Source organism: Orycteropus afer, unplaced genomic scaffold (genome assembly GCF_000298275.1).
Source record: "Orycteropus afer afer isolate SDZICR_OR568_19922 unplaced genomic scaffold, OryAfe1.0 scaffold00438, whole genome shotgun sequence".
Taxonomy (NCBI): domain Eukaryota; kingdom Metazoa; phylum Chordata; class Mammalia; order Tubulidentata; family Orycteropodidae; genus Orycteropus; species Orycteropus afer.
Window position 1 is genome coordinate 2413667 of NW_006922025.1, and position 14038 is coordinate 2427704.

A 14038-nucleotide genomic window follows, 5' to 3' on the forward strand; every position below is an offset into this window, starting at 1 on the left:
AGGATTGCCCAACCTTCCTTCCGAGGAGTGGCTGGTGGGTTTGAACTGCCAGCCATCTGGTTAGCAGGCAAGTGTCTTAGCCACTATGCTACCAGAGCTACTGCTGCAGTGAATGCAATTTTTTTCTTAGCCCTTACGTTATGGAATGTATATAGTATAGCAACCACAGACTCCTTTTCTTTGATCTCTGAACTTTATCCTTGAATGGCAGGTGTACACTGGGGCTATGAAGAAACCAAGACTTTTCTTGATATTCTCCGTGAGACTCGGTTTTATGAAGCACTTCAAGCCTGTCATCGGAAGAGCAAATTGTATGGGGCCGTGGCTGAACAGCTGCGAGAGTGTGGCTTTCTCCGTACACCGGAGCAGTGTCGGACTAAGTTCAAAAGCTTACAGAAGAGCTACCGCAAGGTGAAAAATGGCCATGTGCTAGAGTCTTGTGCATTCTACAAGGAGATGGATGCCCTGATTAACTCACGAGGGTCTGCACCTTCTACTGATATCCCAGAAGAAGTCCCGTCACCCTCAAGGCAAGAAATAGGGAGTATTGAGATTGAGCCTCAGGAGCCTACAGGCTGGGAACCTGAGGAAACCTCACAGAAGGCAATAGTAGAAGATTCTGGCAGTGAGAGAATGAGTGAGGAGGAAGTTGTACAAGAGCCAGAATTCCAGGGATCTACAGGTCTACTGCAACACCCAAGTGGTAAGGATCATTAAGGAGTTTGAGTCTAAAACAGAAGCATGTGTGATTTACTAAAGAATTAGTAAATCTCGCACATCACTCATGATCATTCCTTCACCATATATTTGAAGGCCAGGCACTATTTGAGGATCAGGAGATTCAACAATGAATGAAACAGAGATCGTCTTCTCCATTCAAGTAAGGGGTTGGATTCTGGTGGCTTGGTTTTTGGCTCTCAGTGTCTGATTTTGTCTGTATAGGTCAGACAGTTTCTTACATTGTGTAGGAATACTGTAGGAGGATGGGGGCATGGAGACTTGGAATCTCTACATAAGGAAAAAAATTGGATGGGTGAGATGTGTCCATAAGCTCGAAACAGAACTATCTCACCATCACATGTGATATACATTGAGAAAAAGAATAGAGAAATAGACTTTATTCTGGCCCTCACTTCCGCCTGCATCTTCCCCACTGACTGCAGAATAGCACCACATGGACATTTTACCAGCAGCTCAGACTTAAAATGTTCAAAACTAAAATCACCATCTTTCTTCCTATATTGTGGCTCTAACTATGTCCCCCTAAGTTCACCCAAACTTAAAACCTTAGAGATATTTTTTGATACCTCCTTTCTCCTCTCATCATTTGCGTTCAGGCAGATGGCATGTTTTATCAGCTGTTGTAGAGTATCACTTTCGTCTGTCCCCTCTTTAGTTACATAGCCACTGTCCCTAGCTCAGTCTTTGTCTTTTGCCTAGACTGTTGTTATTGCTATTGTTTGTAGGTGCTGTCACATTGGCTCCAACTCAGAGCAACCCTCTGTACAACACAGTGAAACAATGCCCAGTCCTGTGCCATCCTTACAAGATTTGCTGTACTTGAACCCATCATAGCAGCCATTGTGTCGATCCATCTCGTTGATGTTCTTCCCCTTGTTTGCTGACCCTCTACTTTACCAGGCATGATATCCTTCTCCAGGGACTGCTCCCTTCTAATACCATCCTGAGGGGCTCATCTTCCAGCACTATGTCAGAAGATGTTTCACTGCTGTTCATAAAATTTTCCAGTAATATATCAGACAGTGTTTCAGTGCTATTTGAAGGTTTTCAGTGGCCAGTTTTTTCAGAAGTGGATGGCCCCATCTTTCTTCCAAGTCTGTCTTAGTCTGGAAGCTCCACAGAAACCTGTCAACCGCGGGTGACCCTGCTGGTATTTGAAATACCAAGAATGTAGCTTCCAGCATCACAGCAACATGCAAGCCACCACAATGCGACAAACAGACAAATTCTAAGAGTCTCCAAACCAGTTTGCCCCACCCAAATTTGTATTAAAGTTAACAGCTTTGATGTGGTTTCATCTTATCCTTCTAGTCTTACTTGTTATTTTTTCCCCAACTCTATGCTTATTCAAAGCAAAGCTACTTGCTGTTTCTGACGTACCATTTAAGCTTTTTCACATTTAAACCTTAACTCATGGTGTTCCCTGCACCTTGAGTGTTTTTTGCATATCTACGTGTCCAAATTCTCTTTCAGCTGCCATGATACTTTCTGTGTCTTATGGCACTGAGCACCTTGTGTGTCCTAAGATCTCCCAGGAGATGGTGAGTTTGTGGAGGACAGGAGTCTTTCTTTCTATACCGCTATAGTAAGTCCTCAGTATACATTTGAATTTGTAAGGTAGTTCAGACTTGTTTCTTGGAGCAAATTGGTCTAGTTTGACTGGATTGACTATGGACTGAGACCCAGCAAGAGAAAATTATGTCCAGTTATGATAGAGAAGGAAGTGTCTACATGTGCTCTCTGGTAGTGTTTATGTGGAAACTTAATGAAGGCTGAAATTATCAAGGCTTACTTTACCCTGATTCAACAATTCTAGATACTCTTTCATACTTTCCCCATAACTATGCATCTGGCACATACTGGGCCCCTAAGGAAACAAAGTCCTTTAATACCATCTCTTGTGGATCTTGTTTTAAAAGTGAACACCAGACTTCATCAAATTAGCCATCAGGTTCAAGCTGAGCCAGTTCACAGGTTGTGACTTTTTCCAAATCCCAAAATAATGTTGGAAACAGTCAAAATGCTTCAGAAGAATTATTGCTAAATAAAAAGACATCATCGTTAGAGGTTTTTGTTTATAGATTGCTTGATTGCTGCCCTGTTCCTTCCAACTTAGGCCATAGTCACTGGATTGAGAGATGTCAGCAGTTTCAACTGAATATGGGAAGGAAAATGATGTTGACACTAGCAGTGAAAACAAGGCAATAAATAGGGAAATGCTTTAGAGCACGAGTTTGGAAATCAAACGTACCTGGTTGGGCCAAAGTCACACAGCTTGTGTATGGATGAAATAATACCGTGTCTGGAATTTGCTTCAGAATAGCCTAGGTAGGGGGAGCAGAGCATGTAGAAATGAAGACACCAGGTTGGCCATGAGTAAATCATTGTTAAATCTGGGTAAGTCATTCATGGAACTTCATTGTATGTACTTTTCTCTCTATTTTTCTGTGTTTGACTTTTTGATAATAAAAAGTTAATACAAAAATTGCACAATTAATGTGACCAAGATGGAATCAGAACCAGGGCTGGCTGATTGCAAAGCCTTTGTCTCTTTGCTATTTAGTGTGCTCTGTCCTGAAAACTTAATGGAAAGGCTGGTATCCGAGATATACCTTGTAGTGTTTGTGGGACTTAGATGAAAGAGTGAAGAGAAGATAATCACAGTTTTAGGGAACAGTGAAAATGATGTTTTGAATCAATGTGGTCTTTGTGTGGTACAGCCAGAAAAAAAAAGTGACAGAAACATTTGAGGAAAAGAAATAGTTTGGATAGGATATGATTAGATATTGATGAACGTAGAAGTCCATTGAAGAATTTGGATTTGGTCCTTGAATCTAAACACTATTTATTATAATTCAATTTAGTATGGTTGTGAAATGATGAAAACAAGATAGAGAGTGACAAGCGAGTTAAGCTAAGTTGTTCCCATGTACTCAGGATGTGGATGGAAATAATGACTTGGATTATAATTTAATTCAGAAAACATTTCTGTAGGCTTACTGTGTACTGGGTGTTACTGAAAAGGTATTGGCATATTCATAAAAATGACAGGAAAATAAAATGTAATGAATCAGAGAAGAGTCACTGGACCAGAGAGCAGTGACATAGTTAGGGACTACAGCATATGGAGCCTTGTAAACCAAAAGTAGCTGAAGTCATTAACCATTGAGTCAATTCCAACTCATGACAACATCATGTGTTAACATGGTAGAACTGCTCCATAGTTTTCTTGGCTGTAGTCTTCACAGAGAAGATTGCCAGGCCTTTCTTCCACAGTGCTGCTGGGATGGTTGAAACTGTCAACCGTTAGTAGTTGAGTGCAGACCATTTGCACCACCTAGGAACTTAACGGAGCCTTGTAGGCCATGTTAATTGATTTGTGTTAATATAAGGATTGTGTGAAATACTTACTGTCTTATTATTTTTTTCAGATTTTGAAATTGGAAATAGCTTCAAGGAGGATCCAACACAGGCAATATATAAGGACATGGAACAGCATAGGACATTAATAGAAAAGTCTAAAAAGGTGGTTTCCCAGAATACTGATCCAGGTAAATATCACAAAAGGGAATGCATCTCAGGGAGACAATGGGAAAACCTTCAAGGAATTAGACAGGGAAAGCTGGTGTCTCAGCCTAGAGAATTAGGGAAACCTGTAATGTATCAAAGGCCTTTCATGGGGAAGAGATCTTACCGACTTCTCAAATATGGAGAAAGCTTTGGAAGGAGTGCTCGTTTTATGTGCCGGATGAACCATCAGAAGGAAAATCCCTGTAAGTGTAGTGTCTGTGGAAAGTGCTTTGGTAGAAGCAGGAGCTTAATTAGACACCAAAGAATCCACACAGGAGAAAAACCTTTTAAATGTCTTGACTGTGGGAAAAGCTTTAATGATTCCTCAAACTTTGGTGCTCACCAGAGGATTCACACAGGAGAGAAACCATACAGATGTGGAGAGTGTGGGAAATGCTTTAGTCAAAGCTCAAGTCTTATTATACATCAGAGAACCCACACAGGTGAGAAGCCTTATCAGTGTGGAGAGTGTGGGAAAAGCTTTACCAACAGTTCTCATTTTAGCACCCACCGGAGAGTCCACACGGGTGAGAATCCTTACAAATGTGTGGATTGTGAAAAAAGTTTCAATAACTGTACAAGATTTCGAGAACATCAGCGAACACATACTGGAGAGAAGCCCTATGGATGTGTCCAGTGTGGTAAACGTTTCAGTAAGAGTTCTGTTCTTAGTAAACACCGGGAAGTTCATATGAGAGAAAAGCTGCCATACACTTCATCTGTGTATTCCCCAGAGAACCCACACAAGGCAAAGATTGTTGAGTTCAGGAAAAGTTTTTCATGATGATCTCTTCCTAATGTCCCTTTAGCCATTTTACCCTAATCTCACTATTGGAAGCAATCTTTTCTTAGTTAGAAGGTGTAATTCCCAAGATAAGCTTGAGAATGAAATAAAGTTGAGACTTGGATCCTGTTCTCACCTCTGCCTCAACTTCATCAGTCTGTTCCTCTCCTCTGTGTGTCTCCACTGCTTTAATAAAGTGGAGAAGATGTATGGTCTGAGTTCAGAATGATATTCTCTTCAGTGTGTTGAGGCCACTGCTATTGGATGGCTAATTCCAGCAACAATCAAAATCCTTCAGTGTAAGAGTCATTTCCAAGGAGATTTAAAAAAATACTGAAAGTAATGACCTACTACATGAGATCCTGGGTGCAACTTGATCTTTAAGTTTCATATTTGGGTATAACTTTCATTAGTCTGATCATTATTATATCAGATTCATCTTGGTTTTAAATATATCTACAAAAGGAGATTGAAGATTTTATAGCTTCCTTCAGAAATCTACTGCAGTGTACCTTTTCTGTGTCGAGAAGTTGATCCAGATTGCTAGGGTACAATCCCTCTGTTGTCAGAATCACATTACTATCATAACTTCATAATCATGATGCCTTGCCCTCCATAGAGATGAGAAGTAACTAATCACCCATCATCCTTCATGTACTAACTTTTCCTGTACCTGAAGATTTAAATCCCCTTGGCAGCTGCTTCTCCATCCTAGAAGGAATCCCAATTCCTTTTACTTTTTCTCATAAACCCTACATTTACCTCTTAATTGTTTTGAGTGCTCTTATCTGACTCTTCTGAACTACCATGCCCATCTGAGATTGAATAAGATGTATGTTTATGATGTGTCTCATCAAGATAAAGTAGAATTGCATACATGTTGTAGTTCTACCCTGTATCTTTTCTGTTTCCTTTCTAGAATGTGACTGATAAGTTGATGTATTTTACGCCTCCCACCTCATACCTCAGTGTAATATTATTTAGTAGTGTTTCTAAAGCTAGGGAGGAGAGGAAGAAGTGAGGTAGAGACCTGAAACATCTAATATTTCAAATACCAATTGGACTGCTTAGGCCTAATTTAGGTCAGATAGGCACCTCAATCCAGACCCATACCTCCAGGGCAAGCTGTTAAATATACCAGTCTTTTTTTGAGCCTTCTAGTTCCTATTCATAGGGTCATAAATCTTACAGAGTACTGAACAATTTACATAATTCTATAGCTCATTGAGTGAAAGTGGAAATATTTCTAGAACTTCCAATCCAAGCAGTTTAATTTCCTCATTTATGTGTTTGTCTAAAATACCTTTGATAATCCCATGATACTAGCCCAGTAATTATTGAAGGAAGGGTTCAGAAGGAAGGGTAGTTAATTCCTTTATGGGAATTACAAATGAAACCCAGGAATTTGGTCATCCAAATCTGGTTGCTTCAAGAGGAGACAGTGGCATTTATGCCTTGAATAAGTATGTAACCCTGAGTGGCTTTGCTTTGGGGAAAGAAAAATTGTAAGTTTAGTAGGATAACCAGAGTCAGGGTTGTGTGTAGATTGTTCTCTTGATCTTCCATTGTCACATACTCTCTTACTTGAAGACATCTGGAGATATTTTTTCTATTTTGCATTCGTTTGAGTCTTTTTAGACCTGTTCAACATAGTACCAAGGAGGGTGGGCACTGTAGAAAGAAATCCAACTTATGGTGCCAGAATAGGATGTGGCCTATTGGAATGCAGGTGACTCAGGTAAATATTGATATATGTTTCTGATTTATATTTGTTGGAAATGTTATGATTGTTCACATTTGAGTAGGTTGATTTCCTTTATGTGTCTGAATTAAACACCTCTAATACTAAGTGTAGTTTCATGTTGGTAGCGTACTTAGAAATGGTAAGATATCTGTGATGCCTGTGGGCTTGTGTTTATATTGTGTAGATGTTCTGGAATTCCAACTCTAGAGAAAGATGTACATTAGTAGAAATCATCACTTAGTAATACATACACAGGACTGATAGTTATATGGAAGCATGGTTTGGGAAAATAGATGATTTATTCATGTTGTTGTTGTTGTTAGGTGCTGTCAAGTCAATTTTGAGTCACAGTGACCCTTTGTACATCAGAGCAAAACACTGTTCCTGCACCATCCTCACAGTCCTTGCTGTGTTTGAGCCCATTGTTGAAGCCTCTGTGTCAGTCCATCTCAGTTAGGGTCCTCCTCTTTTTCCCTGACTCTCTACTTTACCTAGTATGAGGTACTTCTCCATAAATACTTATTAAGCACTATTCTGTGTAAGGCCATGTTCTAGGCACAATGTATTCAGTGGTACAGAAATGAAAAAGAGGAGGTAGTGTCTGTACTCAAGGGACTTACACTCTTTAAAAGAAGTAATTGCAATAGAAGGTAATGCCAATTACTTGCATGTCAATTACAGGTTACTAATTCAAGTCATGTGAAAATCACCTTCACTTGCAAAAGAGTCTTTCAGTTGCATTTTGTACCTGTCTCTGAAACTTCCCCAATGACAGGAAAAGTTCTAGATCCATTCCATCTCCAATGTAATGAACATTCTGTTTAACTCTCATATGATTAGGATCAAGCTAAAATGGAATTTGGGTTCCCTATCTGTATTCCTGTCTCCCAGATTTGTTGGCTTTTCTTGAAGTTGTCAAGGGTTTCATTTCACTTGGATCCACAGTCAATGGCCATGACAGCAGCAGTCAATAAATCAAACAGCATATTTCATTGGGCATATCTGTTGCAAAAGCCTTCCTTAAAGTGTTAAAAAGCAAAGATACCATCTTGAGGGCTAAGGTGCACTTGACCCAAGCCATGGTGTTTTCAGTCACTTCATATGCATGCGAAAGCTGTACAATGAATAAGGAAAACTGAAGAACAATTGAAGCATTTAAATTATGGTGTTGGTGAAGAATATTAAATATACCACGGACTGGCAGAAGAATGGAAAAAATCTGTCTTGGAAGTAAAGCTAGAATGATCCTTAGGCTAAATGAGGATGGCAAGACTTGGTCTCATGTACTTCGGACATAACAAGTTATCAGGTTTCACCAGTCCCTGGAGAAGGACATCATGCTTCATAAAGTAGAAAGGGAGAAAGAGGAAGACCTTCAATGAGATGGATTGATATGGTAGCTGCAGCAATGAACTCACACACAACAAAAATTGTGAAGATGGTGCAGGGCCAGGCAGTGTTTTGTTCACTATGAGTTGAAACTGACTTGACAGCACCTAACAACCACCACATCTGTATTCCTGATTGTAAATGGGTTGTTTGGACATGTATTAAATTGACTTAATGAACTTTGTCTCTACCCACCTTCTTAGACCAAAGCTATTTGTCTCCCTTCAGTCAAAATGAATAATCATATTATCTGATTAATGCATCTTCTATATCCCATAAGGTCCCTGGGTGACAATTTGTGCTTGACTAACTAAAAGGCTGGCTGTTTGAATCCACCCAGAGGTGCTTCCATGAGATTAAACTTACTGCCTTGGAGTCGATTCTGACTCATAACGACCGAATAGCTGCTGAAAACCTTATGGACCACAATTCTACTCTGAAATGTGGAGTTACCATGAGTTGGAATTGCTTTGGCAACAACAGGTTTGGTTTTGGTTTTAGTGCTTTTGTTTTGTCTTTGATAGCTCACATATCCGTAAGAAAATTTTTTTTATTGTTTTTCTTTTGTCCGCTAGGTCTCAGTACCAGGAAAAAGAGCTTTATTTCCTTTTTTAAAAAAAAAAAAAAGTTACCAACACTGTGGGTTTTTTATTTCTAAGTAACTTACTGCCTTTCTCTGCTTGTCTTGGCTGCTGAAAAGTGCAACAAAACTTACATCCACCTCAATCAACTACCTAAAAATTTTATTTATTTTATCTTATTTCCTTAGAAATTGCCTGAAATCCTATCTTTTAAAAGAGGTATAAATAAATAGACATTTCACATCCTGACTTCTTACCCAAAGCACTTTGGAAGCTAAGTGGGTATTTCCTGCCTAGGCTTGTTTTGTTAACACTCACTATGCTTCCAGTTCTTACTGATGATTTTATTTCACTTAAAACCTAATTCAGTCATCCAAAGGCAACGTTAGTTTTGTTTTTAACTGCCCCCCCAAAAAAATACACACATATACTTAAAACCACTCAGGGTAACCTGCTATGGTGAAATGAACATTAGACCAGAAGCCAAGAGAGACAAGTTCTTGTCACTGCTACTTACTGAGTGTGGTGTTTGACAAATCAGAGCACCTCTCTGGGCCTTAGTTCCTCATCTGAAGGTAAGTTGACCTTGATTGCAAAAACTGCTCAGGCTCTAATATTCCATGAGGTTTTGGATGCATGGTGTAGAGGAGGAGGTTATAAGACCAGACTATCTGGCCTGGCTCACCCTTCCATGCAGCATCTGGGCCTTACTGAACCAATCTCATACTTTAGGAAGAAGGATGCTGTGATAGCAAAGTTAGTCCAGGAGTTTGCTCAGTAAGCAGAAGGGACAAACACGTTCAACAGCAGGAAGCCCCCAAGGCACCTCAATAGCCAATGCAGGTAGCTTCAGTGAAGAAAGCTTACTTTGTGAGGTCTGGTGCCCAGTGACAGACAAAAGTCGACCATGAGGAAGCTGGGGAAGCCCAAATGGAAGGAGTGTATGGGGAACTTTTGTAGCTATAAACCTTTGCTTCTGTCTGAATGCATTCCAAGACCAAGTAAAAATGTATGTCTCGTTTGTTTTGTGTTAATGTTGACCTACATGTCTTCTTGAAAACTTGAATGTGAAATAAACATCTGGAATAAATGACTCCCACTGGTGTCTGCCATAATTTAAAGATGTCTTTCTATTAAGGCAAAAGAAAATTTATCCATAGGATTAATAAAAACTGATGCAGATAGTTAATTGAAAAGTATTTCAATCTCATTCCCATTCACTGCCATCCCCCATGACTAACATGGATTTTTTTGTAAGTTCACAGCTATTTCTGTGCATTTGTTCTCTGATGGTTGTTGTCACTGCCATTGCCCCAAGTAATGGTTGGCTGTGATTCTTAAGGTGGAGTTAGCCTTGGGTGCACATAGTGCATATACTCCTGGTTGAGGCCCCCACGGATAGCCATTTACAGTGGAACAAATCTCTGCTGTTTCCCTGGGGGTACACTGTTGCTTTTGATTTACTATTTTGGTAGAAAGGGGGAGTTCAAGTGGTTTCTACTTAGCTCTTGTTATCCTAACACTTCCCACTGGATGTGTCACAGAGTCATGGTAGATATTTTGCCACTTGCTAAAGACATGTTTTCCAGCAGTACTCTAGGACTGTAGGAGGAACCACTCGCTGTATCTAGAGAGCAAGTGCACCTAAGTATGAGGTGAGTTCCAGGCAAAGTGTGTTGGTCATCGGAGCTTCATGAGCCTCCCTCTGTTCAACAGACCTCAATAATACTCAGTGTGCTCAAGAATTGTAACTGGAGTCAGGACCTAAGAGTCCCTGAAGGTGATCGATACTTTCCTTGAGTAAATGTCCACAAATCTTTTTGGAGAAAGCTAAGATAAAGATAGAGAAAGCTCATGATACTAGTGTGCTGTGTTGTAATAGGGCTCTCCCACAAGGTTACATGAGCTCCCATTCCTTTATGGGCATTTAGTCTGTGAACTTAGGTCTGGGAGTTGGATGAGAAACTTTAAATCTCTAAAGGAAAACAAACATCTCTATGGGCCAATTCTCGATTCCTGTAAAGCAACTGAGGCAATTAGATTTTATTTTCCAAGACTGAAGAGAGTGAATCCTTTGTGTTTTAAGTACTGAAAGATCATAACCCCCCAACTGCATAATGGGTCCCAGGGACTTGCAGGAGAAACAGTGGTGTTGGGTTCCAAGAGAGGCAAATGCCTACACCCCCTGTGAAGCAGTAGAACTCTGGAGGAGAAGGTCTTCAGGGAAAATTATCCTGGGGGCAGAAAGGAGAAGGGACCTGAAAATAAAAAGCATGACCTTCAAGTTTACTGGGAACGTGAGCATAGACTTTGTGGAGCATACGGCTGCGTTTGGCATGGAAGGAATAGAACTGTCTATAACATGCCATCTGTGGTGGCAAAGTTCGTGTGTCAACTTGGCTAGGCTTGGTTGAGTGGCTGGGCAGCTGAATGTAGTAGTCCCCATGATGAGACTGGTAATCAACTCCATGGTGGAATCTACTATGAGTAGCTGCCTTAGGAATGTGGTCTTCTTCCCATTTATAAGAAGCAGCTTTGGGGATGGTCTCTAGCTTATGGCACGCTTGAACCCTGCATGTAGCCGAGTCGTTGTTCAGCAGTCTGTCATGCTCTTCCGACCTTGGGACTTTCAATTGACTTAAATTAATGGCCCTGCCATGTGGTTTGGTAACATCGGGACTGTGCCTTTTTACTTGTCAACCTTGGGCTTGTCAGACTCAGCAGCCAGCAGCTGTCTGAGTGAAGAAAAGCCTCCAGCTTCAGTGGGCTGGGAGCAGGAGGCAGAGCTGAAGCCCAAGGTTGAGGGGCTTTCACCCAGTCCCTACAGCCTGGCACTTTGAGCTCAGACTTAAAGCCTCCAAACTGTAAGAGAATAAACTCCTGTTTGTTGAAGCATCCCATTTGTGGTATACTCCTGTCAGAGTAGCATTAGGTAACAAAAATACCCTCTTTCAAGAAACCACCACGGACTAGACAGAAATCTGCAAGTGTGACTTAGCAATAGCATGTACCATCTGTGAAGACCAGCTCTCAACAGCAGCACCATGTGGTGAGAATGACAGCAGGGGGAAGCCCGAACTAAAAAGTGAACATGACTCTTCCCCATACGGGAGTAGAAGACTGGCACGCCTCCTCTTCAGAGTTCTTAAATCCTCGGCATTCTTGGACAATCTGATGGGGAGAGGTGCGAGAGTGTAATACTAGTATTCCCAACAGCATGGCATGTGAGGACCCAAACCGTTTCTGCCAAAAGGAAGAAATGAATTAGCACTTGTACCCTGAGGGTCAGGAGCAGGCATGCCTGTTGCAGTAGAAAGAGCACTAAACTGTTGAGTCCAAAATCCTAGATTCTAATTGAGCTCTGTCACTAGATCACTTTATCATAAAATTATTTAGCCTCTTTGGTTTGATGGGTTGGACAGGATGAGTGGATCCAAACCATTTTCTCTTTAGAAGCCTAAGAATGCTCTGAGGGTAGTTGAGTGAGTAAATACATACATACTGCTTACATTTACAAACTCCTTGCCAAAACTCCACCCCCTTGCCGTGATACCGACACCATAAATTTCAAGCCCTTTGATTAGATGAAAACAGTAAGAAATATAAACACTGATAGGTTGTGCTGTTACTACATGGTAAGCTCAGTGCTAAGGCTTTACAAACATGTCATTTAATCCTCACAAAAATCCTGAAATAATATTTCCATTTTGATGAGGAAGCTAAGGTTGAAAGGAGTAAAATAGCTTCTTCAAGCTCATACAGCAAAAAAAAGTAATGATCCTGAAATTTAAAATCAGATATTTCACAGAATGCAAACTTGTAGCCACTAATTTTAGAGCTATGATAGAGTTTCTAGCTCTAACATCCTAAAATTTTATGACTTCTTTGTTACTGGAAAAAACGGGAGATGGGCGGGGTCAATTCAGGTGATCCAGGTCAACTTTGGATTCTACCTCTAGGGTCAGAATGAATTTGGGAGTCATTGGGATCAGTCTATGCCGTTCATTCATTCACCAAGTACTTACTGAGTCCCTACTATTATAGCCAACATTATGTGGAGTCACAAAGATGAATTAACATGGTGCTTGCTCTTAAGAGTTCAGTCTAGAAACTGAAATGAAGACCGAGGATTTGAAATTGAGTTGCAAGTTAAAGGGTGAGAAGAGTTACAATGCGTGTCATTCTGTCTCCCTCTTAATGCGGGTCCAACAGGCAAATAGGAGACAACACAAGAAATAATGTTGTACTTTCTTCAGAAATGGTAAAGTATGATGATAAAGGGTGTAGACCCTGCAATGAAATGTGCCTAATATTTTCCCCACCAATTCACTAACTCTGACATTGGGTAATTAGATCTCTTGGAACTTCCATTTGCTCCTCTGAACATGAGAATAATGAGAGTATCTACCTTTATTAGTTTCCTAGGACTGCTGTACCAAATTACTACAAACTTGGTGGCTTAATGCAACCCAAATTTACTCTCTTACAGTACTGGGACTAGAAGTCTGAAATCGTAGTGTCGGCAGATCCACAGCCCCTCTGGAGGCTCTGGGTATGTCTTAGTTTTCTGGTGTTACTATAAAAGAAATACTACAAGTGGATGACTTTAGCACATGGAGATTTATTTCCATTTAGGAAGATAGAAGTCCAAATTCAGGGTGCCAGCTCTAGGGTAAGGTTTTCTTTCTCTGTGTCTCCTGGTTTTAGGAGGTCCTCAGTGTAAGTCCAAAGGGTATGTTCCACTCCCAGCTGTTATTTCTTGGTGATCATAGGTCCCTCTGATCTCTGCTGGTTTGTTCAATCTCTTTAATAGCTCAAAAGAGATTGACTCAGGATACAACCTGATTAGGTAGATTGTAACCTGCCTCATTAACATAACTGTCTCTAATCCTGCTTCGTTAACATCATAGAAGTTAGGATTTACAACACATGGGATAATTACATGACATCAGAAAATGGAGGATAATTACATAATACTGAGAATCATGACATATACTTCTTTATAGTATTATAACAATCATCTCCACCAAGGACCCATAGGTTCTTACAGAGAAGATACACACTCTACTTGTAGGGTGTGAAGTTTTAGAATATGCCATTTTATTTTTCTTATTCATTATACTCACATTATCCATCCACATGCCAATATCACTCCAGGCCTGTATTATGTCCTTTTCTCAGGAGTCTATCCCCTTGGGAAATCCTTGAAGCTCTGCCCTACCCTCATAC

The 14038-nt window shown here is 40.4% G+C and overlaps 1 protein-coding gene across 1 annotated transcript in view; it reads left to right on the plus strand.

The window, feature by feature from the left end:
- The window catches only part of ZKSCAN2 (zinc finger with KRAB and SCAN domains 2), a 15657-nt gene extending 10562 nt beyond the window's left edge, over positions 1-5095 (plus strand). Inside the window, exons 6-7 of the mRNA XM_007954168.2 lie at positions 212-703; positions 4173-5095. Coding sequence (XP_007952359.1) covers positions 212-703; positions 4173-5095 — 1415 coding nt within the window. The remainder of the gene's footprint in view (positions 1-211; positions 704-4172) is intronic.
- Positions 5096-14038: the final 8943 nt, after the last annotated feature.